General features: G+C 38.4%; 1 protein-coding gene across 8 annotated transcripts in view; it reads left to right on the top strand.

Moving 5' to 3' along the window:
• Nucleotides 1-27011, top strand: part of LOC135198163 (uncharacterized) — a 904910-nt gene that overhangs the window by 89023 nt on the left and 788876 nt on the right. For all 8 annotated transcript variants that reach the window (XR_010310739.1, XR_010310738.1, XR_010310735.1 and 5 more), the window contains exon 2: nucleotides 8410-8469. Coding sequence is in view for 3 of the 8 variants with exons in the window: in XM_064225669.1 (XP_064081739.1) it covers nucleotides 8410-8469 (60 nt within the window). In the remaining 5 variants the exon portion in view is untranslated. The remainder of the gene's footprint in view (nucleotides 1-8409; nucleotides 8470-27011) is intronic.

Genomic DNA, 27011 nt, shown 5'->3' with positions numbered 1-27011 from the left:
GTGGCAGTGAAATGTATGGTTAATGTGTGTTATCATGAGTATCCATTTTGGATCCTCTTTCTTTTGTTCTTTATAAATTTCAAGAAAATATATTTGGGCCTGTAAAGTAAAATTCAAAATGTGAGAAGGAAGAGAGTTGTAGAGTAACCTATATCCCTGTTTTGAACTAGCTGAGAATTTCATTTCCACTTTGGGATTGGAGAAGGGATTCCTTAAGTGTATTTTGATTTAGTAGTAGTTTTCTCCCCTTTGTATTGCTATAACGAATGAAGAAGGAAACCCTTTTTATGGCTTCTTCCTGGGATTAGTTTCTGGATGATAAAATGAACTGTCATATCCCGTCAGGGTAGGCTGCTGACTGATGTCAAGACCTTCACAGTGGGGTGATTTGCACCTAAGAGAGTCATGCCCATTTTCTATTGTAATATGGTCCCAGTTTAAATTGGGGAAAATTTATTAAAGTAAGAACTTCCTGCCAAGTCGCTGAGGGTGTCTCTTGTTTATCTCTAACACTCACCCTGACTTCACCTCCTTTTTATCTGACCCAGTCCTTAACATTGTTGTCAGACCCTCAAGTTCCCGACTCCTCCTCCTCCCTTGTCCTCTCTCAAACCACCTGCACTTACTATATTGTTCTCTCTGTTTCACACTTCCCTGCCGTCGTTCAAATGTCTTTTTCAGATTATGGTAGGTGATTAGTGGTGAATATGAAGAAGCCGAGATGAATTGCCTCTTGATGGACTCTGACTTGGGTTTTGAGAACAACAATATCCAGTTTGGACAGGATGCTGCTGGTTCAAATATTTGGGAATAAATACGGCCTGGTATGGCCCATCAAATCACATTTAGCTTGTGACTAGTAGGGGTGACATACTGCCCCAGCCTGGAGAGATCACTCTGTTAGTGATAGAGTACTCGTGGCAGTTAACTCTGCTCTTCGACTCCAGCACTGTCGCAATACATTATACCCAGAAGCAGTCTAGCGCTTGACAATTCTGCCTACCACTCTCCTTGAAACATCGTTTTGATGCTGAAAAGGCTAGCAAGATCAAGAACTGTGTTGAGACTTCTTACAAGTCTGATTGATGAACGACCCCTGCTAGTTTTGTGATTGGTGAAGAATGAATCTTACTCTTCTGTAAAGACCTGCAAGTGACCCACTTCCCTTGGCCGACGATCTTGTACGGACTATGGCTGTCATTCAGCCATCTAAGGTACCTGAAATTGAACATTTGTTCTGTTGGCTCTTCACCCGTGTTCCAAGCACTCATTCTTATTTTCAGTTGTTTTTTCTCACTTAATTCCCATTCCTACATTCCCATCCCCTATGAGACTAGTGAGTAATTTGTGATATAACTATAATGTTCATAGAATTTTGCTACTCTAAGGTAACGTTTAAGCTTAAAACGGTTTCATGTAATACCGAAGAATTAATCTGCATAAGAAATTTTACATTTTGCCATGTAACTTTTGCTTGTACAATTACCAGTATTTCATGCTGGAATGCTTTACAGATCTGTGTAGACTGTTCCGTTGTGTGCCTGGCCCTGTGGATCAACACTGCCAATCACTCAACTCTGCCACTGCCTATATTTAGGTATCATATTCCTGTATGCCAGTGACTCTCAAGCTTGTTTACAGTGCTTCACTGCAGGTTGTTATTGTGCTTTGTTAATTTCAGTTCGTGATCTTATTCTTTGTCCATATTTTGATTTTGCATCACAAGTGATTGCTTGCATTGCGGTGGCACTTTGCCTTGCTGTTGTGATCAGTAGAAGTAATGTCATCAGTGCCACGGAGCTAGTTACTGCTCCGGTATTTGTATATTTTCTGATTTCCCTTTAGAAGTTATATTGATTTATGAAGAGAATATGTGTTCTATTCAGTCCTGATCTTGGTGAATGACTTTTGGTTATTCTAAAGGGGTGTACTCTCACCTTTTCTGTTCATAGTCTGCATGCCATTAGTTACCAGTTGTGTAGGTTGCTCACAAGGAAATAGTTTTGATAATTCCAAAATTTTGGATTTTCTAAATTTGCATTTAACCCGGCATTGCAACTATGACAGTATGGATCAATACAGGTTGGAAAGGGGAGGAGAATTCTAGAGAGTCAAGGGAGAAATAGTGAAAAGTAATGTGTAGGTGAAAAGACTATGACTGCATAAGTATTAGAGAGAGACTGGAGAGTGGTAGATAGTTGGTAAGGTTTGGGAGTGCTGGAGGGAACAAGAAGAAGAATAAGAAAATATTGGTTAGATGGAAAAACAGATGGATTATAATATAATGGCCTAAATGTATGTGAAGCCTGTAAGTGCTTACAACATGTGCTGTTGTAGAACATTCTGAGTAGGTCAGTTGATATGGGTATTGTGAAAATTTTGCTAATATCAGCATGTAAGGATGAGTGTGGCACTGATAGTGGTATTTATTATCACCAGGCCATCCTTATTAGAGGGGATAGGTTATTGATGATATATATCATTTTTATCTAGTTTACGTTTCTGCCCTGGCTCAGGGATGTTCAAAGAATTGATCAGACCGAATCGTCTTCTTTCCCACCATTATCCGTACGCTAAGGGGTTGGTTGCCTGATCAGACCGAATATTCCTGGTTAAATGAATATTGATGAGATTGTGTTCCTAACTGCACCAGTCTTCTTCTCAGCTTAACCATAGTCGTGACTGCTGTTCTTAATGAGCCATTTGCAGATATCTGCTTCGCAAATACGACCTGATCTAAACCGAACATTTCAGTAATTTACGGTAAATTATATGCAGTGAATTTCTGGTGCTCTTTATTTTAGTGATTTATGGTATGCATGTATGTATAGAGTCTGCAAGATTAGGGTGGAGTTTTTTGGAAGCCCAGCATAGGTTAGAATCCTTTGCAAATTTTCATACCCCTTTTGGACCCATTAGTGCAGGTAAGAGAAAAATGAATGTATACCGTAAAGCATGGTTGAGGGAAGGGTTCTGTGCTAGCCTATGTTGGGGTCAAAGCTATGTTTACCTTAGTGTGAAATGCTGTCTACATTTGGCCTTCAAGTAAGGTCAGAGAATACATTTCGAAAGTTAATTTTTTAGATTAGAGAAGGATGCATCCTACCTTGTGTAGGAACAAGGTGGTCTGATGGAAGCTATTGCTGCTTTCAGCAAAAATGCAGTTGGGTTGTCGACAAACTAACACTGCAGAAAGTATAAGAAATTACGATGGAAGACTACTGGAAGGGAATAAATTTTAACGTGATGTACATAGTAGGTTACTGACAACCCGTAAAATTGTTATAGATTCCGATGACAATGTCTTTAGAGTATGATCGTTTGCGTAATTGTGTAAATTCACTTTTATAATCATACAAAATTCGTTCGCAGTTGTAACGTAGAGGATCCCGAACGTGGTGAAATCGAACCTTTCTTCTCTGGCTCCACCGTCGCTGCTGGTGTGATGTCAGCAGGCATTTCCTCCAGATAGACCGAAGGGGAGTGAGTCCACGTACGCTGAAGGTCGGGTTAGCCAACCGTTTTGCTGTGACGCTTCTGGAGTTTCGACGACGGATTACGACTGATAATTCACGTAGAGAAGTGTGCCTTTCTTATTGTATAACTAGACCGTTTATATGGAAGAGAATTAAAAAATAAGTTTTTCTGTACCGTAAAGTTCTTAGGTCCTATCTCCACACCGTTTCATATATAATATATATGTGTGATCTTGTAAATATATATATTTATATATATATATATATATATATATATATATATATATATATATATATATATATATATATTGCAGAGCCAACTTTTTTTTTTTATGGAAGTAAGGGGCTCATAATGAAAGGTCTTTTATTGAGTCGTATAAGCGGCGGAAGGAGAATGGAAGGTGTGGGAAATGGGGGACAGAGCAGCGATGGTGAGGAGGAGGAGGCTTCCTTGAAATGCAGGATGCAGATGGTTCGGTCATGTGGAAATGGGAAGACTGGAGGGTGATAGGTTGGTGAGATACTTGCGTCAATTAATATGGATGTGTAAAAGGCGGATGTCTTTTAGGGAGGCCTAGAATAACATGGATAGATGGTGTGGAAGAGGTATTATTACAATGGAGTGGTTTTGATATCCAGGAAGTTGAAGCTGTGTTTGTGTGTGTGTGTAAGATAGAGGCGATTGTTGCAGTGTGTCTCTTGGAATTCACATTGAAAAACGTTTTTCTCCTGTTTCACGTCTTGATTGGGATGTTGAAATTATAAATGCACCTCTCCATTTACATATTTTATTCTCAAGTTAACTCCTTCAATTATCTTCTCCATGCATTCACTTCCTTCCAGTACACATTTCTCATTGGCTTAAAGTACTTACACAGATTCATTCATAAATCTTCATTAGTTTCCGCCTTTTCTCCTCTTCCTTTGTTCTTCACTACTTTGGCACGAACTCTTCTGTCCTGCAACTGCAGCGCTTCGTATAATCTCCTTTTTTGCTTCGGTAATCTTTCAAGTCATCATCATTCTATAGCCATTTACAGCGTTTTCTATCAATATAATATTCACACAAACCATTGACGGAGTTACATTGAGGTACATTGATATGTTGGTGATGGTGTAATTAAACCAAGACCACATTTTAGTATAATGTATTTATATATGATTGAAAGATGCCAAATAAATAGGCAACAAGAATAATGATTTCTGTCGACGAGAAAAAGGTGATTGGGGTGATACGTTCATAAAATGCATCAAGTTACTCTCCCCGCTTATGCTGTTGATTGAGAAGACATAAACGGACTGACTTTGGCGAATAATGTGTATTTAGACAAAGAAGACTGTGCATCAAGTGTTTTGCGAGGAATTTGCGAGTATCAGGAAAAAAAAAACTGTTTTAGGCCTGCATAATATAGTGGAAAAGGGGCTCTGTGGAAGGTGTTGAGGATGCACAGTATAGAAGGTAATTTGTTTCAGGGTGATTGACGTATTTGTGATGGAAACGAAGCTTGTGTTTGTATGTGTAAATATAAGATAGACTAGTTTAACTTTCAATTTGGGTAATGATGTTTATATACTAAAGAAATGGTTGTGAGGGAAGTATAGATTGTCTGATGTTTGCTCATGGTACATTATTATTATTATTATTATTATTATTATTATTATTATTATTATTATTATTATTATTATTATTATTATTATTATTTAGATATGAAATAGTTAAACCAGACTACTGGGCTGACTTGCTCATGGTGCAAGATTAGTTGGAAAGAGAGAGATGAAGCTGCAAAGATTGGTAAAATGATTTAAAAGTTTTGTACGGGAGAAAGTTGTAAGTGAATATAAGCAAGAATAAGATAAGATAATGTTGATTTAGATAGATGGTGGAAGAATGAGAGTGTTTGACTGATGCAGGCATGTAGAAGTAAATGCAATGAGCATTGACGGCATTAGTGAAGATGGGAATCCTAGAATAGGTGCATAAATCCTTGTAAAATGTCTGGACTAGAATTTTCTATGAAAACATGAGTTAGGATGCATGATAGCATTGTTGATTCAATTCTTCTTAATGGAAAAGAAACGTAGGTGGTTATTTTGAATATAATAAAAAGTGGATTGTTTTTGTTTTTTTAGTGAAATTGTTTGCCTGTTACAAATGGAGTAAGAGTGAGTGGAACGGTGAGAACTGTGGAAATACGAGGACATTGCGAGTGTCCACGTTGAGGCGAATGAAAGAAACACCATTCCTGAACATAAAACGCATTTGGCTGTCGTTGCAGCAAATGTTGTGAGTAAAATTCCTGGATGCTGGGAAAGTTGATCTTATAACCATTTCCAAGCGCTAATTAATTTTTCCATGACACACGAGCTCCTGGGCCGTGTAATTTTCTGAAGTTTTGGCCCCTGCGACTTTGAGAACAAGACCAAATGTGCATGGAAGTCGGGTATGCAAAACTTGGTGATGACCCTTCTTTCTCTCCAGGTTCGTGTTTGTAGTTGGTTGATGCGTTAGTTTTCTGTCCATAGAGTTCTTCGCTGATTCCACAGTTTTAGCGGGTGATTGTGGCAATGATTCTTTCCAACCTTTTTCTTGAGCAATTCCAAATCAGGGGATATAGCTGATTGGTACTATTTTTATGCTATAGTGAACCCCTTTCCCAGAGCGGCTACAGTTTTGCCGGCCAACCTTACCTTCGACCAAGAAAATCGGCGGAGGAACACAGAACCAGTGTGGTAACAATAATTGTGACCTAACCAAACGAACAAACCTAACCTGACTTAGGGCGCGTACCCTAACCTGGCCGGAGGGCTTCGCCCCCCTGGACCCCCCATTATGGTAACAATGGTTGTGACCTAACCAAACGAACCAACTTAACCTGACTTAGGGTGCAAAGGGACTACTTACCCGTGCTGATGGATTTGGTTATTTATTGTGCAGCCCTGGAAATTGGCCCGTGAAACTGTAAACAGGCCGGGTTATATCGGAGAAAAAGCAAAGCAAGACGGCAACCGCAACCGTACTATAATACTTGCCCAACTGAATCTTTGATCAACTGCTCGCGCAAAAAGTTTTGGTACGAACTTCCTCACCTACCTGCGCAGAAAGGAGGCTCTATAGTAGTACGTCGAACTTCGTGTACACTCACGGCGCCAATCTCCTCTGTCTTGCCTGTCATTTCCAATAACTGTCGCGCGTCTTTCCAGCGCTTACGTTCTTCCTCTTTTCCTTCCGCTCTTTAATCTCTTTTATCTCTTTCCGTATCTCCAGTTTTCTCAGCCTTTCATATATAGGGCAAACAGTAGTTGCAACAACTTTAACCTTTGTTTCATTCGTTCGCATTCTGATTTCCTTATTTTATGCTTCTTGTTGAAAAATGCACACTCATAAATATATATCTATCTATCTATATATATATATATATATATATATATATATATATATATATATATATATATATATATGCGCGTGTCTGCGCATTCATGTATTTAGATATATTTGTGCTGACGCATAAAAGCACCAAGTGGTTTCGAATAATTTAGCAGCCAGCTACCTCTGTTACGGATGTCATGGTATTTGACTTGGCCTAACCCACTTATTACATCGAGAGTAGCCTTGTACCAAAATCTCATTCGGGTTATGTGCTGACTTATACATATACATACATACATACACACACCACACACATATGCATTAAGCTACAAATGCCTTTTAATAACCAGTTCGCTCTACTTCGGAATGAGTATATTTTTCATATCTGTTAACCGAAGGGGAATGTTTTAGTTGACGGTAATTTCGTCCTCTCATGGATTCGAACCAGCGCATAGAGGAGAAATCAGGGCTTCAGTCGTCACTTCTGTGTGATGGTTCGAATCCACGAGAGGACGAAGTAATTATCAAGTACAAAATTCCCGTCAACTAAAAAATTCCTTCGGTTAACAATTATGAAAAGTATATTAATTTCGAGGTAGAGCGAATTGGATATCAAAGGACATTTTTAGCTTAATGCATATATATGAGTCACGGTGATGTGATAAAAATTCATAATATATATATATGTATATATATATATATATATATATCACATATACATATACATATATATATATATAATTCTTCGTAACTATTTATTTAGGAGTTGCTGCAGAGAAATAGCAGACAACAGTCACTACCATAATTCGTGTTTAACCAACCAACTGCAGTTGAAGAGTTTGAGGCTCCCGTGCAGAACGAAACTCCTCCTTCAGGCATTTTACACCGGTGCACAGAAGGCCCCTTATCAGCTCGTTAATCCGACTACACTGTTCCATTCATATTAAGCATTTTACTGCAGATAGGATATGTATAACCACAAACATCTGTGGTGGGAAATTCAAATTCAATATCTCTTTGTTTACAATTCAAATCGAAGATCCTTTTGTTGACCCGCACAAAGGACAGTACTAAAATAAATGTGAAAATTTTTTGACGCATGTCAGTTATCAAGGTTGTCTGGTAAGATATAAGGTTTGAAAAGGCTTTAGAAATATTGAATTGGGGCATGTGAGTATAACGAATATCAGGATGGAAGTGCTGAGGTTTCAGGGGTTTGTGTTAAAACATGGGGATAATGTTATCGGGAATCCTGAAGTCATTACAATTAGCATTTAACTACACCTCAGGACAGGAGGTATTTTGGTTGTGTGACACAGGACATTAATATATTACTGTTAACTATCGGAGGGACTTCCATTTTATGTTGACTTGATCGTTCTCATGGATCTTTATTCTTGAATGGGGGAGTAGACATGAAATTGGAGAATTTATCCCGTCTTATTTTGTAGGTCAACATTTCTTGGATGAAGGATTTGTTTGTGCTCGATGAAATTAGAGGGATGTGAGATACTGTGTTATTTAATCCCTAAAAGAAAATAGTAACGTCTGTATTTGTCCTTTTAGGTGGTGGCAGACCTTATTCGTCAAGGAAACAAGATCGGCTCCTTGCAGCACCAGAAACAGGTAAGAAAGAGGATATTGTAAATAATTAATAATAATATTTTTGTTGTTATTAATTATAGCTTCTTTTTAAAACTATTTCTGGCATTTCACCAATCGTAAAGTAAGTGTAAGTAGCAAAAATTAATTTTTTTAACCCTTGAATTTAAATGGATGTTCATTTCCATTATAAACGATATGAAAATGAGTTCCTTACATTTAGGCTCTAATATATATTCCTGTGTTTTTCAGAGCTACTTTTAGCGTTATTTTCCTATGTATTGTTGTCAGTTTATATGGTAATGAAAATGCCAGGGACGAATAATGAAGAATATGCCAAGGTTGTGCGCCGCCTTTGCGTTTATGTATCATCATCCACATTTCATTATTCGGCGAATGATGAACAATCACTTTTAAGAGGAAGGAAACTTCGGTTTCCAAAGTCTTATTTTACTATAATTTTTACAAAAAACAAATTCAGTGTTACGACTTCAGGTTGTTTTATCCCGCATTTGTAGTTTTTTTTAAAAGAAAGCTTTGTCTGTGCGTCCGCACTTTTTCTGTCCGGCCTCAGACCTTAAAAACTGCTGAGTTAGAGGGCTGCTAATTGCTATGTCGATCATCCACCCTCAGCTTATCAAACATACCAAATTGCAGCCCTCTAGCCTCAGTAGTTTTGATTTTATTTAAGGTTAAAGTAAGCCATGGTCTAGTTTCTGGCAACACAACAGCACAGGCCACGACAGCTGGCTGAGAGTTTCATGGGCCGCGGCTCGCTTATACAGAATTGCACCGAGACCACCGAAAGATATATCTATTTTTGGTGGCCTTGATTATACGCGGTACAGAAAACTCGGTTGCACCGAAGAAACTTCGGAACGTTTTTACTTGTTATTTTTGGCATTATTCTTTTAGCTGTAGGTCATCCATCTGACTTTCTGCCCTCTCTAACAGTGATTTCAAAGTGTAACTGCAATGTTTTCCTCCTCTTACATATTTCAAACCTTCTTACTGTCAATTTCCCTTTCAGCGCTGAATGACCTCATGGGTCCCAGAGCTTGTTTGGCCAAATTTCTGTATTCTGTTCTATTTTTGATTTGTCTGCTAACATGTGTTATCCACTTCGTTGGCAGTGCTGCTGACTTCAAGCAGCACAACGTTTTTTCAGCCTTTTCCTTGGTAGCACTGTCTCCTGTTGGCTAGGTACTTACACGAAAATCCTCATAGTTCTCTAGTCTCTATTCATGCCTGATGATTAATTCACTTTTTTCTATCATTGCTGTCATTTCAATCTTGTCCACTGGTATGGTGGTAAGTGTCGTGGAATGCCACTCAGATGTCGCCGGTTCGCGTCTCCCCCAGGACCATGAAAAATCATTGGCTCTGTATCATGATCAGTTACTGCTGCAGTGAGGGGTCTACGGTGGGAGGTTTAAACCAACATTTTTTGGAAGCTTGAATATCAAATTGGTGGTCCCTGTGTGCTTGTTTCATGTGAGTAGGTTTCATCTTCTACTGAAATAATAATAATAGATAGAAAATTTAGTTCTTTCGTGTCTCACTTATTTGTAAGAGTTATATCTTTGCTTTGATAAGTGATGTGCTTTTACTCCTAAATATATATGTACTTAAATCCTTATCATAACTATGTTATGTGATCCAACTGTAATTACTGTTTACTTTCCTATAACATATAAGTTAAAAAGTGTTTTCATATAGTGTGGTAAAGTGCATTATTTGCCAGCTGGACTGCAAATTTTGTGCTAGAAATTGAGTCAACTTTTTATCATAGCATTGCTGAATATCTTTTTCTGAAAGTTAGCATTTTTTTCTGTTAAAGTCTTCTAATTTTCTCTCTTTTATTACACCCCCCCCCCCCCCAACACATATAATTTTTATTCCGAGCATCGCCGTTACGTTTTGATCAGAAATTCAACTGCTAAGCAGTTTTTATTGACTCTTTCTCTTGTTATTGTCAAAGGCAGATGTTCCTCCTCTATTTTACTGGTCTCTGACATTGATATAATTTTAGTGATGCATATAACATGTAGGTCGTTATGATCAAAAGTCTGAGTTTGTTACTTTTCCTCACTGCATTAAACGAAGAGGCTAGATTACTACTTTCGCAGACCTGTTATTTTTATATATCAGATTGAATCTACCGCGCATTTTTAGATATATAAACATTAGTGTGGCCCTGTAAAATAATGAATCCTAACAGTTGTCTCTCACAAAGTGTCATCACATCTGGTCTTCCTTTTGCATCAGTCCTTTAGTGTATAAGCGTTGTGCAAACTATTCCCTTCAGTCACAGTCCAAAATCACTTGGAATCAATCAGCAGATCTCCATAAACTTTCCCTGCTCTCGTTAAGTATAAATTTACTGGTCGGATTTGCTTTTGCTTTGTCGTAAGTGAAATTTTCATATCTGAACAGGATCAAGTACTCCTATGTTTTCATAACTATATTCCAGTCAAACATACCTAAAATTCTTTCACTCTGTTGGCTGTTCGGCCTCATTGTGGTCCAGCGTCGCTCCAAGGGTATGTTATATCGGTAACTTCTTTTATGAGGCTGGGCCGTTAACTCTGTACGTAGTCCCATCTTTTGCCCAAGAATGAGGCCACCTTGATGGGGATGACTCCACTTCCTGTCCCTACACAGCAAGAATCAGACTGCGTTCTCCGGTATCGAAGTCTTAACCTCGGTTGAAAAATGACGTATTTTGGTCTTTCGTATCTTTCGTATTTTTGTTCATCCTTTACAACTGGAGGCCTTTGAAGTTTCAGGTGAGCTCATTCCCCCATCAGTTCTTGTATCATTCAGCTCTGATCTGCATCGTTTTTCCTAAAATCATAAGGTCCCTCAGCTTTCCACCATGCTCCAGCATCTGTCACTGTGCTTTATATGCTGTTTTATTGTAGAGTAAGTAACGTTAGTTGTCATCTTTTCTTTCTCTCTCTCTCTCTCTCTCTCTCTCGTCTCTCTCGCTCTCTCTCTCTATATATATATATATATAGATATATATATATATATATATATATATATATATATATATATATATATATATATATATATATATATATATATATATATATATATATCGCATTTATATTTGTGTGTATGTGTAACTGAGTATACGCATTTTCGACTAAGAGGGGGATGACTTAGGTCTTAACCTCCTGGTTGTCGGGAAGAATTTTGGAATTATGTTGTAGGCGCCACGCAATTATCTAGTATGGCTGGGCATACGGCTCTGGCTTGCCACCTATCAGCCAGCTGCCTTATCCACAAATTGCGCTCACACACACACACACATCGCTATAAATCAATATATCACTTATATATCTTATATATATATGACTTTCATACTTACCAAAGTTAAACCACAAATACCCTTACTATCGAATTCACTTTACCTTGGGAATAAATGGCGCAAAGGAAATGATCATATACAAAACGTGCATCTCTGCTCTAGCCTGGATTCGAACCTATGCTATATCGGTTTGGTACAGAAGAAACAGGACCTACATGCTGGACGAGTGTGTATGGATAATGAGAGAGAGAGAGAGAGAGAGTATTTTATTGGTACGAGACTTGCAACTTTAAATCAGTTGTTCTTTATAAATAAAGTTGGAATTAATCCTAATGCCATCGGTGCGTTCATGAATGGGATGCATATGGAGCACTGCAATTTTATTTTCCATCGCCATTTATTGATACATGATGGCACGATTTTTGAGTGTGGAATGCAGTGCGGTTAGGAATTGTTTGTGGATGAGTAACGTTATCCAATGATGGGCAATCATGCGTGCCTTCAAATGATTTGTTTGGGTGCTCATTTACATTTATTTTTTGAGGCATAAGCCGAAGCTAGTGCGATAACCCGGCCATTTCGCTTTTTTGAGTTCGTCTCTTGTATCTTGGCCACGTGTTGTGCTTTTTTCTTGAAGAGAACTAGATGGGCGTGGCTGCTCCGAGTGAGGGTGGTCTCACAAGAAAATGGAATCTTTATTAGATAGTGACCCCCCCAACCCCAACAAGGGTATTAACCCGACATGTATCCACCATTGCGGCGTGTTTGGTACAAGCCCTTTGGGGATTATTGTGAAAACAAACAAAAGACTGTAAATATCATAAAGATAACGACCCTTGAAAGTCCTTGGGGGGTCAGTGTTTAAGAAAGATCCGAAAAGTGGATGTGAAAGGAGATCTGTAGAGGCAGAAAGGAATGGTTCAGGGAATACCAAGGAACTCTGAGAATTCCTCACTCTGGAAATGGATTGTCTGAAGAACTGGATGACTCGAGGTCATTGGCCTCCACTGTGTCTGTTGCGAGATTGTGAGGTCTAACGTGTGCTACAACAAGGAGGCGTGCACTCAGATTTCAGAATTTGTCTCGTTTTTCTGTTTATTGGTCCAGAGTTTACTTTGGAAGGGAAGAAAGAGGCGGCTTGCACGTTGGCGTTTGGCGTTGGACCTACTACCTGTGCCATAGTTCCTCAGCGCTTGGTACCCCTCTACCTCCAGATCCATAAAGCGTTTTTTTTTTCCTTTCGTTCTTTTTTATATGTTATTAAACTTTCGAAAATATCGATGTTTCGACTCTGACTTTCATCCAAAAGGCTCCAAATATTTGGAACTTCAGATTTCTTTCTGTTTTGTTTCGATATTTGCTGAACGATGCTGTGACTAGATCTCGAACGAATTTTATGAGTTTTGCTTCTAAATATTTGTGGTAGCGAGGACAAAAGCTAGGAGACTCGTACAAATCAATTATAAATCTCTGTAAATGCTTCCTATAGGAAGAATAGTGTAAAGAAATAATACTGTAGTATATGTAGTACGATATGGTCTCGTAAGTAAAATAAGTAGGTGATTTATTCTGGTGTGTGAGAGAGAGAGAGAGAGAGAGAGAGAGAGAGAGAGAGAGAGAGAGAGAGAGCTGCGGCAGAAGCAGCATACGCCATTACCGTAGGCCAAAAAGACACCAATTTGTATACGTTGCTAATGATTTCACCACGAATATTTGGATGGTGTTTTGTGATGATATCGTCGGAGCGCATTCGTGAAGCGAAATAGCATGTGCAGCAAAATTAAATCAAGGGATCGATTGTGGCGCAACTTCCCGACGCTATTGCACGCATGCTTGTGAGTCCTACCCCCAACCCCCACCCACCCCCCTTCCTCCAGCATCCCGTCCCCTCCCATCCATCTAGAATTCACATTTCCGTATTGTGCGTGTGTCTGTGTGTTTCTGTTTTTGCTCTGTTCTAGATATTGTTCTCTTATGATGTTGGTAAGCGATAGGCTGCGTTTATGCACACACACACACATTATATAGTTTGTGTCTATGTATATATGTAATTGCATACTCATATCTATAGTCTATTGTCTAGATGGGTGGCATTCAGAAATAATAAGAATTCGAAAGTAATAATCGTTGCCCAGGCATTCCTCGTTTCTGTATCGTATTAAGAACCGAGCCAACTGAACAACTGAACAGAACATATTGAATCATTGCCACTTTGTGCACCACCACAAAAATCTTCACTAGTAGGTATACCAACTCCCCGCCCGACTTGAAAAACTCTGCCCTGTGGGTACCAGTAGTAAATGCTTTTTTGTGTTAGGCCGCTGTTTAGATGAAGCTGGCATATGCCTGAAGGGCCTTGCCCTGAGAATGGTGTGTTAGGATCTAAAAGTCATAAGGAGGCCTGATGTCGACCAACGGACAATGAACAGCCAAACGGATTTTGTTTTGACCCCTTGTTCTGGTACTTGGAACTCTGTATGTTACAGTTACGGTTATCCTCTCACCCAAAATTTCTGAAACCAGACAAACTCAATTCACTGGTCAGTCCTTTCACCTATGCCTTTTTAGTTTTATATAAATGAAAACTATTGTGCTTGCTTTGTCTGTACGTCCACCCTCAGATCTTAAAAACTGCTGAGGCTAGAGGGCTGCAAATTTGTATGCTGTTCATCCACTCTCCAATCATCAAACACCAATTTGCAGCCTTCTAACCTCGGTAGTTTTTTTTCTGTTAAAGTTAGCCATAGTCGTACTTCTGTCAACGCCATAGGTACCAATACCATAAGCCACCACCGGACAGAAAACTCGATTCCACCGACGAAACTTTGGAGCATTTTTTACTTGTTTTCTTTTAATCCATATTTTTAAAGAACAGCTTAAATTTGAAGCCCTTAATCTACTCGAGGGATGATAGAAACTTGAGTAAAGAAACCTCAACTGGGGCAGAGTATTAAAGGAAGCGTTTTACCATCCTTCTTGAAGATAATGCAATGAGAGACTGAGAAAGCTTGGCATTCGCTGTATTGGCAAAGTCGAGGATTACTGATGTGTACTGATATCAGAGAAACTCCGACTTTCATCAGAACAGATTATTGGCTAAAGTAGACATATAGAAGATTGATAAGGGGACAGTGTGGTAGAGTGAAAGAGGTCATAGAAAAAGAGGCATTGTTGGAATAGTCATTTCAATAAATTCCCTTTGATGGTAATTTTGTCGAGGCTTGCAGACGCAGGGAAGTAAAATAATGAGGGTGGATAAGGACAATATTTACAGTAGTAATTGAGATTAAAGAAAGAGCTTCTATGTGGAAACAGCAGTTCATTTTTAAAGGTATACTTACCCTTCCCATCTTTATCTTCCCAAAATGTTGACATAAAAGAGAGGGTAAGAGTTTGTCTTTGCACCGAATTAAGAGTTGAATCCCCACACGAGATTATATATACGTATATGTATGTATGTATGTATTATATATAATCTCATGCGTGTTTGTATTTGTATTAACTTTGGAGTAAAGAGTTTATATGATGGTAGTATAGGGAAGATGTAAGTCAGAGAGTAGGTGAGGCAAGAAAAGTAGCAGCATGTGAGCAGATGAATGGATGGAAACTTGGAGCGTCAATGGGAGCCCAAGTTAGAAGGTATAAAAGGATTGTGAACCCATTTTCTACCAGGAGGCCAGAGAGAATGTGTAAGATGGGGTGAATGATGCAGCATTACAGTGATGGTGAACCTTCTAGGCATGTGCAAGGAATTGTTAGATTCGTGTTCTGCTCAGGGCTTCATCCACGCTTGAGCAGTTTAAATGCTCATGTTGTGATTGAAGGTGTAGTGTTGTAACGGCAGAGAATCTGTCTGATGAAAGGGTCTTCTAGCGTCACTGAAAGTTCTGAATGTTGAAGTTGATTAGGTCTGAATTATCGAAAAGCAGAAGGAGAAAGACTAAATTTGCAAATGCCTTTGGAAGTGTTCAGAGGAGGCAAGGAAAGCATTAGAGTATTTGAGTAGCTGCCAAGGCTGTCTACTGTATCCCCAGGTGAAGGAATGGCACAGATGAAAAATGCTATTTTGCATTCAGTGACCTAAAGAGGTGTTGGAATAAGAGGGCCTGAATACCAGGGGTGAGTTGCAGAGTAAGTAAATGGGGTCAGTGCGTTGTTTAGGAGCTGTCTTTGTATGTAGTATATGGAGCAGCTGAAGCTACAGAAGTTCTCTGCACCTGGCATCATTGGAGTTGATAAGCTCATAGTGTTGGCTCGTTTGTCTGGAACCACAAACTTATATATATATAGATATATATATATATATATATAATATATATATATATATATATCTATATATATACGTATATATATATATGAAAAATGTGTGTGTGTTGGAATGAAGTCTGAAGTTAGTCTGCTATGGGTAAAAGTGGCTAGACAAAGATAAAAGAATTATTGGCTTGAGATAAATCGATTTATGGAAGTTCATATTTAAGATAGGATTTTATGTAACATGTGACCTTCTTCTGTGAAGAATATTTTTATGATTCTCTTCTCTCTTATTACCTTTCGCTTACTCTGGGAGTAAGCCTACAAACTGTGGGGCGGTAGGAAAGATCTATGGAAGTGCCTAAAAAGATACAGAAAATTTAGGATAGGATATTTATGATTTATTTATTAGAATGAAAATGTAAAGACTAAACAATGTGAATGTTTAAACAGTACAGAAACATTATTTTTAATGGAATAGAGCATATTTATTTTAATTTTCGTTGGTGAAACAAGGCTCTCTTTGATCATAGATCTTAGCACATTTTAATTTACGTTAAAAGTACGAATATAATTTACACAAATTATGCGTGAGGGGAAAGTCTTGCACGTGTCCCTAGTAAGCTGGAGGTTGGATCACGCCTTGTTAAGTCACCGTTTGATTTTCGAAGTGATACCATTGCTTATTTTACATTTAGGTTTATAAACTGATGGACCAACTTTGTCAACCATTATTTCTTTCCTTTTTTTCTGTTTAGTCTGTGGTGTCTCCCATCCTTTTTTTTTTTTTTTTTTTTTTTGCACCCTCTTTGGTTTTTTCTTGTCTTTATTTTTCGTCTCCGGTTTCTTTTCTTATGACATTATGTTCCTTCACAGTTTCCATCGATGCAGTGTATTATTCCTTCATGATTCTAAGCATCCTTTTATCTTTTTATTTTCGGTTTCCTTGTTCATTTCTTTCTGCCTTCGACAATGAGGTCTTGCCTCCTCATCCGAGCTATTTTCTTCCATGGTCTCTTCTTAATCCCCTATTCGGTATTTTTCCCTCCCCGCTTCTTCCTCCTTTGGTCCCCCATTCTCATTGTTCTGTCTCAGTTCAGGTTTTTTTTTCCAGTCTTTTCTCTTCTGTGTCTCTTCTAACTCCCTTAATTCTTTCCCTTTTAACCCTCTCCCAGTCTTTCTCTTATTTTCCACTCCTTTCTTCCCTTTCTGCGATCATCATTCTACTTTCCCTTTGCTCCCCTTTCCTTCATTCACCTTTGGTACCTCCTTGCACGATCTTCCATCTCCTTGCCCTTTCCTCCTCCTCCTCTCTTTGCTCCCATTTACTCCTCCTAATGCCCTCCCTCCTTCCTTTTCATTTTGCCCTCCGCCCCCTTCTCCATTTCTGTGACAAATTGTCTCCTATAATAGTACTTTTTTCCTCTCTCTCTCTCTCTCTCTCTCTCTCTCTCTCTCTCCCGTGAGCCCGAGATGGAGGATAGGTAGGTAGGTAGGCGCAGGGAAGGGAGCGGCGGCGTCGGGGGCCTAATAGAACTCCAGCCATTTCCAGTGGACGATCATCTCGCTCCGAGAATCATGGGTTGTTTTTAAACCGTTTTCTTACGTCCTTTGGTCGACAGACTTTAACTGGATTTCTGACTTTTTATTTTGTCAGTGCATAAAAGCGCACGTTTTTAATTTTTCACTATTTGCCTTTTCGCTGCGTTTCTTCCAGGTTGTGTTGGCTGCCTAGTTGGGATTTATCGGTAGAGTTTATGTGGCGTTGTTTTGCCTCTGGTCATCTTTCATTTTGCCCTCGCTTTTGAGTCATCGTTCATATCGTACATTTAGGTTGAAGAGACTTCTTTCTAGTTTCGAAATGATCAGGGTAAATTGAAATTTGCTAATAAAAAGTTTAGGGAAATTCCATTATATAACAGTTGAGTTCAAAGGTACCAAGTTGAAATCAATCTCTGTTTGTATGGACTGTGACAGACGGTAACGATGTCATCCCGGTATTCCATATGCTTTGGTCCAGAAACTGCAAATTCAGCAAATACCTGAAATCACGAAAGACCACGCGTATGGTCGCCATAATTTACTGACCAGGTTGTCCAGACAGATGTTGTGTAAAGACGATTGCATGACTGACTTAATGGTATAAACTGGCATCGCAAATTTCGTCACAGGTGAATGAAGAGCTGATCGTTCCGTATCCCAGTGTGAAGTAAACCACTATAAAAATCTCGGTTGTTGGACTGGTAAAAGTAAAGAAGTCATTGACAAAATCTATTATTATTATTATTATTATTTTTTTTTTTTTTTTTTTTTTTTTTTTTTTGCTCTATCACAGTCCTCCAATTCGACTGGGCGGTATTTATAGTGTGGGGTTCCGGGTTGCATCCTGCCTCCTTAGGAGTCCATCACTTTTCTTACTATGTGTGCCGTTTCTAGGATCACACTCTTCTGCATGAGGCCGGAGCTACTTCAGCCTCTAGTTTTTCCAGATTCCTTTTCATGGGATCTTGGGATCGTGGCCTAGTGCTCCTATGATTATGGGTACGATTTACCACTGGCATATCCCATATCCTTCTTATTTCTATTTCAGATCTTGATACTTATCCATTTTTTCCCTCTCTTTCTCTTCAACTCTGGTGTCCCATGGTATTGCGACATCAATGAGTGATACTTTCTTCTTGACTTTGTCAATCAACGTTACGTCTGGTCTGTTTGCACGTATCACCTTATCCGTTCTGATACCATAGTCCCAGAGGATCTTTGCCTGATCGTTTTTCTATCACTCCCTCAGGTTGGTGCTCGTACCACTTATTACTGCAAGGTAGCTGATGTTTCTTGCACAGGCTCCAGTGGAGGGCTTTTGCCACTGAATCATGCCTCTTTTTGTACTGGTTCTGTGCAAGTGCCGGGCATTCACTTGCTATGTGGTTTATGGTTTCATTTTTCGTATTGCACTTCCTACATATGGGAGAGATGTAATAATAAATGGGATAAAATAACATCTCATCCCATTATTATTATTATTATTATTATTATTATTATTATTATTATTATTATTATTATTATTTGAATTCGTATTCCACAGGAATTCTGCAGCACAAGTTTATTTAAATAGAAATATAATTCTTGTCACATGTGTAACGGCCAAATGCTGCTGTAGACCAGAATTTAAAAAAGAAAAATGAGTATTTCTGTCAACAGCAGTAACGTATAGACTTGCCGTTTGCGTTCCAAAATATCATATCTTGTATTTGGTAGTCTTGTGTGCCGTGAGCCGTAGTGTTTTTTTAATTTTATACTGTGTATGTATATGTGTGTATACATACATACATACACATACATTTTTGTGTACATACATATATAGGTGTGTATGGTTACAAAGTTATAAGGATCATTGTGATTTAAGCAGGACGGTGAGTTTTTTCAAAGGACACTTAAAAGAAAATAAAATAACTGGCACAGAGTTACAATGAGGTGGTAACTGCAGACCTTACAAAGTGAAACTACATTTGCTCCTGGTAATCGGAAGTGAATTGTAAGAAGAGGAATCCTTGTCTTTCGATAACGAATTGGCTAAATGACTTGAATAAAATTATAGGAAATTTGCTCTTCTGCACTGGGGTATATTGTTGACTCTTTGGGTTTGGTTTGGTCTGGCTCATAATCCGTAGACAGTTCTAAAAGAAGAAGAAGAAGAAGAAAAAGAAAGGAATCTGCTCTCGTGTCGCTGCTTAGCAATAGAAATATCCTGACATGCTTAAGTGAAGTTCATTCACATTGCAGCTTAAAGCAGGCCGACAAGGTTTGTTTCAAGTTTCAATAATGTTTTTGTTTTAAGGTTAAAGCGTTAGTCTTGCGTTCAGTCCTCTGTTTTTTTTTATTCTGTTTTTGTCTGCATGAGTTGGTCACCCTCCCTCCGGGCCCCCTAAAATCGTAAAGATTATCATTATGCTAGCACGGGCTCTTGCTCACAGTGCAGCTCGTAACAAAAAGGGAAAAGTAATATTGTGCATTACTTATCTCTTTCTTGTACAAAATAATTTAAATGTAAGGGTAATTTCAGAGCCTGCAGAGAACCCAGCTTCTCCGGAGCATCATTGCCCCCCCAAAAAAAAAACAAAAAAAAAATCCAGGTTTTTCTCTTAGGTGTTTAGTGAAGATTTAGTTCTTCACGCGCGGGCAAACCCCACCCCAAGACAACACACCATCTTTGCTATCCTGGAATTACCTTCGACCTTTTCCGAAGATTTTTGTCCTGATATGATTTATTATCAAATGCTTATAAGATAAGAATCACTGAATGCTGCAAATATTGGCGAGGATGTTTGTTGTAATTGTTATGGTTTATATTGGCAAGTAATTGTTATGGTTTATATTGGCAAGTAATTGTTATGGTTTATATTGGCAAGTAATTGTTAAGGTTTATATTGGCAAGTAATTGTTATGGTTTATATTGGCAAACTCCCCTGGGTTACAGTGGACCCTTAGAGGCCAGAAGAGTGACTGATTGAGCGAGTAACTGAATCTATCATACGCCAGGTTTTGCTCGTCGTATTGGGTCCCTCGGTGGACTGTGGGCATTATTAATGGGTGCTTGCAGCGTCCCTTCGGCACCTAGCTGTACCCGCTTATTAGCCAGGACTCAAGCAGAAAAGTGTGCTCCTAGAAACATAAAAAAGTGATGGACTCCTAAGGAGGCAGGATGCAACCCGGAACCCCCCACTATAAAAAGCAGTCGGATAGAATGACTGTGATAGGAAAAAAATAATAATAATAGTCAGTACATGGAAAATGTCGTTAATTATTAGAATATTTGCTCGAGATTTACTGTCGGAGACATTTCTAGCAAAGAGCCCAGTGCTTTTTCCTGAAGTGCAATGTAGATATGTACTGAGACAACGAAACGTTTGTAGGCTGAGCGGTGCGAAGGATGACAGTCATGACACATACTTAGGAGGCTCTTCCGAAGTTTTGTCACTGCACGTATATCATCATAATCTTTTGTTTCAAGTTTCTACGTCCTTTCTTCGATTTTGCCATTCCAGATCAAAGTCCAAAGATGAAGGTGAGGCAAACCACATAGACGTTTATGCACCAATATGATTCGTATGAGTGATGTCGATGCGTTCTTAATGTCGGTGAATTTAATGTTTAGACAATTCTCTCTTGATGAAAATATTCTTCCAAAGGCCTTGCACGACTTTTCCTAAAACCACATATTCTCTCTCTCTCTCTCTCTCTCTCTCTCTCTCTCTCTCTCTCTCTCTCTCTCATATGAGGCAAGACAAATATGAAACGAGCTAATTCGAAATTGGGACGACATGAGCAGGCGTAAGCTGCCGCTGATGAGACATTGCGTTAAACCCGTTGATGAAGCTCAGCTTTGATGGTTTGCAGGGCGGCCGCTGATTGACTTCCTCAGTGTCAGGGTCAATAACGACTCCTTGATCGAAAGGGTGACCTCATTTCGTATCATGCGTGAAAGTAATCGTTACGGAGGATATTTTGCATTCTCTTCGTCTGTTGGATCTCACAAGCTACTTCAAAGACAACCATGGCAATGAATGTAAGCCAGAACTCGCTCACATTAACTTGATTGTTGTTGCCTTGGACTCGATTATCCCTAAGGTTCTATGATATTAGCGCGATGGCCTAGGGGCGCCCTAGGTGTTGTAGGCTATGCGCTTTGTTTCACTGAGAACATTTTAAGCCTCTTGCAATGCAAAGTTGCTGTTGCTGATAGCGAACTGGTGAGCCCAGATGATCTTGTTTGAAATCCTCCTGATAATGTTTCTGGCCTTGATTGGTGACACGACTATTGGTCTAGAAAATAAGTAGGCGCAAAGTACTGCAAGTTGTTCTCATAATTATTCGCTCTCCGCAAATGCGGACTGAAATGATCTTCTGCCTGAGCACAAATCTCGAACTGATGAAAACGTGGTGTAGTTAGTCGGGTACGGGACTACACTTCATCGGAACTATTCATGAATTAAGTAGTCTGGCGCAGTTATCCCTCTCTGGATTCGCTTTATATAAGTAATGTTATACTTAATGCTTCTGAGTAGTTGACAGTTTGTGGTTTTACCTTCGAGTCCCAAGTCTTCTTTTTCACAGCCTCATAGAATATATTTCCGTTTGCCATAAAAAGCATGGATCATTTACTTTAAGATGATCTCTTTGATTGGTGTTGACACACATACAAGTCTGGTCTGTGTTGCTCTCGAATTTTGGTCAAGCATTTCGGTCTATGTTCATAAGGATGCCTATATCCACTGAGATGATGGTTTGAATGCCATGTGCTGCGGATCCCTTCCTCTACTATTATTGAAACATAATTCCCCTGTTTAATAGCAGTTGCTTCCACAGGTAGGTCTCTCTCGTCTCTCTCTTTTAGGTAAAGTTTCTTCAAATAGTGGTTTCTTATTTCCCCACAAGGGTAAGTTTGATATAGAATTTTCATTGGTTGGAGATATTTTGTTAGGTCATTGCCCACACTATTTCAGTTGGGAACTTTCACGAACACCTGTCGAGCCTGCATGTGCTCCTTGACTCGGTGCCTGCCTGCTGCAGGCGGTACCTGTAAAACATCGGCATCCTCATTCGGTAACAATAACGCTGCCCTTGACTTGACGTGTTTGAGTACTTTTAAAGTAATACCTTTGCATAGTCTTCCTGGCAGTATTATTGTTGCAATTTATAACTTCGGGAGGCTCTGGTAGGCTTTTCTTACCCTTTTCTCTGTTTAGCTGTTTTTGTAATTGAATATTGATTAACTTACCTTCTTTTATTTATTTTCATATCCCCATTATTTTATATATTATGAGGATATTGCTTTGTACGTAAGTGGTTCCTTTCCAAGTGGGTTGGTTCTAGGGAAAATGTGGGTGCAGTCACTGCCTTACTTATATCCTGACCGCTGAGTCATGCGTTGCCCTTCGTACTCTCCTCGCACAAACACAGGCTAAAGCTTTTCCAGAAGCCCTACGGCAACCTGTACTTAAATTTTTCCTTCACCTCTGCCAAAAGTGAGATTCTTTCATCATGATTGTGCATTGTGCACATGACGTACTTTGCTGATTTTCCTGATAACAGCGACCTACTTATGCGTCACAGTTATCGGGAAAAAGAGGCAAACTCCACACACACACACACACACACACACACACACACACACACAAACGTATCTGATATCATGACATAAAGTAATCGATCATGGCGACGAAATGCCATATAGATGAGAAGAGTTTGATAATTATATCATCTGATCTGCGAAGTTTAGTTCAGAACAGAAATGTCCATATTAAGAGGTCCACCTTTAAGTCTGGTATTCTTGAGATATTGATCCTTCAGAACAGAGTTTGTGTGGCAAGGGATCGAATAAGTGCTGGGTTAATTGATGGTTCTGAATATTTAATAATACTTGCAATTATAGTGCACTAAACGTTTTTGCTTCTCTCAATATGAAAAATATGGGATATGATATTGCCAGAAGACTAACTATATATTGTTCGTAAGGCTTCATTAATTTACAAAGATGATGACCATAAAGCCACTTATTTATTATATGTTTGGCAATGCCCTGTTTGAAATATGAATCATCAAATTAACAACAGAAATAGATGATTGGTTTGAGAACCATTCGCAATTCAAACGGGCATCGCGAAGTTCTTTTTACAGATTAGTAATGCCAAGACAGATAAAAAGAAAGAAAATGGAAGTGTCCAGGTGAAAGGATGGAATGAATGAAGGAAGGAAGGACGCAAGCTCAACATTTTTGCTTTTATGCCCTTCCGCCTACTGTTTTCGTTCACTGTACACAATTCCAGGTCAGTGAAATTGGTCGTTTTTGGGTTCCGTTGTGGCTAGATTTTACCGGACGGGGGAAGGAAGAGCCAGCGTTGAGTAGGACGAGAAATGTCGTTGTTTTTGGACGTTGTGGGGTCACCTGGCTCTGGGAGCTCTGTCCCAATGAGGGCGCGAGTTATGCCAATGTTGGAATACTGTTAACTGTACCGTATGCGTATATGACACCATATACTTTGTTCGGAGGCTCTTATGTCCTTACGAGCACATACATACATAATATATACATTAAATACATTATACACACACTTGTAAAGTGCTGTCACGCATGACCTTTTATATTGTCGTAGACATTAAGCATAAATCCAATTTAATTTGGAATTAAATATATATTATTTATATATATATATATATATATGTGTGTGTGTGTATAACTGAATCATGAAAGTTAGGGACGTGATAAATCCATAAATAAAGATATATGCCACGAAGGAAAAATAAACGAAGGAGGATCTGCGAGACCTTTCGACGTTAAACGTCCTTACTGAGCAGAAACTGCTTCTGCTCAGTAAAGGACGTTTAATGTCGAAAGGTCTCGCAGATCCTCCTTCGTTTATTTTTCCTTCGTGGATATATCTTTATATATATATATATATATATATATATATATATATATATATATATATATATATATATATATGTGTGTGTGTGTGTGTGTGTGTGTGTGTGTGTGTGTGAGTGTGTCTGTATGTATATATTATAGAGAAGGGGAGAGAGAGAGAGATGGGTCCAGCCCGCCTGTTTTCTTCAAGTATTCTTAATTTTTAATATATCTTTCGGTGTTGATACCTTATGCATTGTTCACCTACTGTGTCTTTTTCTGAGTGGAAATACTATTGCGAGAACACCGAGGCAATGTCATCTACAATTATGACCAAATATTTAAAGAAAAATGTTCGTTGGCCAACTTATTTTTTAATCTTATGTTCGGTGATATTTTGGCAATTTATTTTTTCATGTGAGCTGCCGTATAAGAATTATGATATAGAATTGACCTACAGATGACGGGAAACAGTGATGAGAAAATATGCCAAACATAAGAAAATGCAGTGAGGAAAATAAATGAAAATAATTAAGACCAATGATACCAAAACATACAATCTCTCTTTTTTTATAAACATTCTGGGTGCAGTTTGATAGATCCGACTTGTGGGTTAAAGCTCTTGATCTCTGCAAGTTAATGCCAAAGCGCCGTTGTTTGATTCATTTTGCACCGAAGTATTGCTTTAATCGTGTTGAAGGAGCAATTTATGTTTTTAAAGGTAGATATCATCACTTCATTGAAAGCGCTCGGTACGGATGATACAGAATTCATTTTCGTGTGTACCGTTCTCAAAACCTGCCGCATAAGCTTATTTTCAAAATGCTCTGTCATTTGGAAATGCTGGTGTTTCCTTACGAAGATGCTTCATTTACATTTTAGTTTTTTCAAAACTAAAAATGAACATAAGCCTTTGTCAAGATTTTTTTAACTTACCCTTTCTATTGAATTCCTTATGCAGTGGTTTAAAAAGTTTTTGATTTATTTCTTTTACAAAACTAGTAAAATACCCCTCTTGATGTTTTAATTAAACATACTTTACCTACTTTGTTGCTTTCTAGTTGTATAATATTTCAACAGCATATTATTATTATTATTATTATTATTATTATTATTATTATTATTATTATTATTATTATTATATTATTATTATTATTATTCAGAAGACTAGTTCAGTAGACATGCGTCACACTTTCCCGAGCATTAGCACAATTGCAGTTACCCTTAATGAAGGTCCTTGAAAACCTCTGCGTTGTTCACTGCGGTATTTGCCATCTCCCGTGTTTATATTTTTCCCGCAAGCGTTGCCTGGTAGGATTTTGGTTGGATTTGTTTGTCTGAATTTATCCTTCGGTGTAATTATGGCCTGGCATTCCTCCACTTTTGTCATGTTCATCGACTGCTTAACCTTTTTACTGTTATTATTAATATTATGTATCTCTCACACATGTAGCTTTGGAAAGTAATTCCTTTAGTCTTATCGTCCTCAGATGATGCTCAGACGAACAGGTGTGCATGCTGATAAGAGACCTGCATATTTTAACAGCAGCCACCTGAATAGCGCGGTCATTTCGAATGTCTTTGCCTTAGTTTTATCCGATACTGGCATAAGACCAGCTTAATGTATGTGCTATTTACAGCAGTGTCTTATATTATCAGGAAGGAAAGTGTACCGTTAAGTACTGTGCAGTTTTTCATATTCTTTACGGGAGTAATATTGCTCTGTGAGCGTTGACTAAGTCACTATAGTCTTTCTTTTTTGCCTCTTGAGTTTTCACAGTAAATAAGTGTGATTTCTGTTGATGTTTGGCAAGTGTTACCGTTTTGAAATTGTGTGCTAACCGCTCGGAATACGTTGTTTTTTCAGTTTATTTCTCAAGTTTGAAGATTTTCACTCCTATATGAAGATTTTCACTCTGATAAACTTCTTTGTAAGTGAATGACGATAAAAGATAAAAAATAAAGTCAGCCAACAGATATCTCAGCCGGATCATCCTTTTGACCAAATTGAAATAGGTTTAGTTTGTCTGCATTTTGTTTTCTCTTTACAGGCAAAAGGTCTGTTCTGCTGATGTCCTTTTATGACCTATGTACTTTTTAACAATAATCAAACTTATTCCTTCAGGAATGTTTTCATTAGGTTCATTTACATTTAACCAAAATTATATATATATACATATATATATATATATATATATTATATTATATATGCATATATATATATATATATATATATATATATATATATATATATATGTATGTATGTATATATATATATATAAGTCATATCACATTTCCGTGATTCATATACATATATCGAGCTACAATGTCCTTTAATATCTAATTCGCTCTACCTCGGAATTAATATATTTTCATATATGCTTAACCGAAGGGGAATTTTTTTCGATAATAGATTTGCCTGGACCAGGGCGCGAACCTAGGATTCCTTTCAAACCAGGAACGTCAGTGAAGTAGGAAAAGCTTCACTGACGTTCCTGGGTTTGAAAGGATCCATAGGTTCGCGCCCTGGTCCAGGCAAATCTATTATCGAGAAAAAATTCCCCTTCGGTTAAGCATATATGAAAATATATTAAT

Source organism: Macrobrachium nipponense, chromosome 21, assembly GCF_015104395.2.
Source record: "Macrobrachium nipponense isolate FS-2020 chromosome 21, ASM1510439v2, whole genome shotgun sequence".
Taxonomy (NCBI): Eukaryota; Metazoa; Arthropoda; class Malacostraca; order Decapoda; family Palaemonidae; genus Macrobrachium; species Macrobrachium nipponense.
This window is presented reverse-complemented; position numbering and strand designations above follow the sequence as displayed.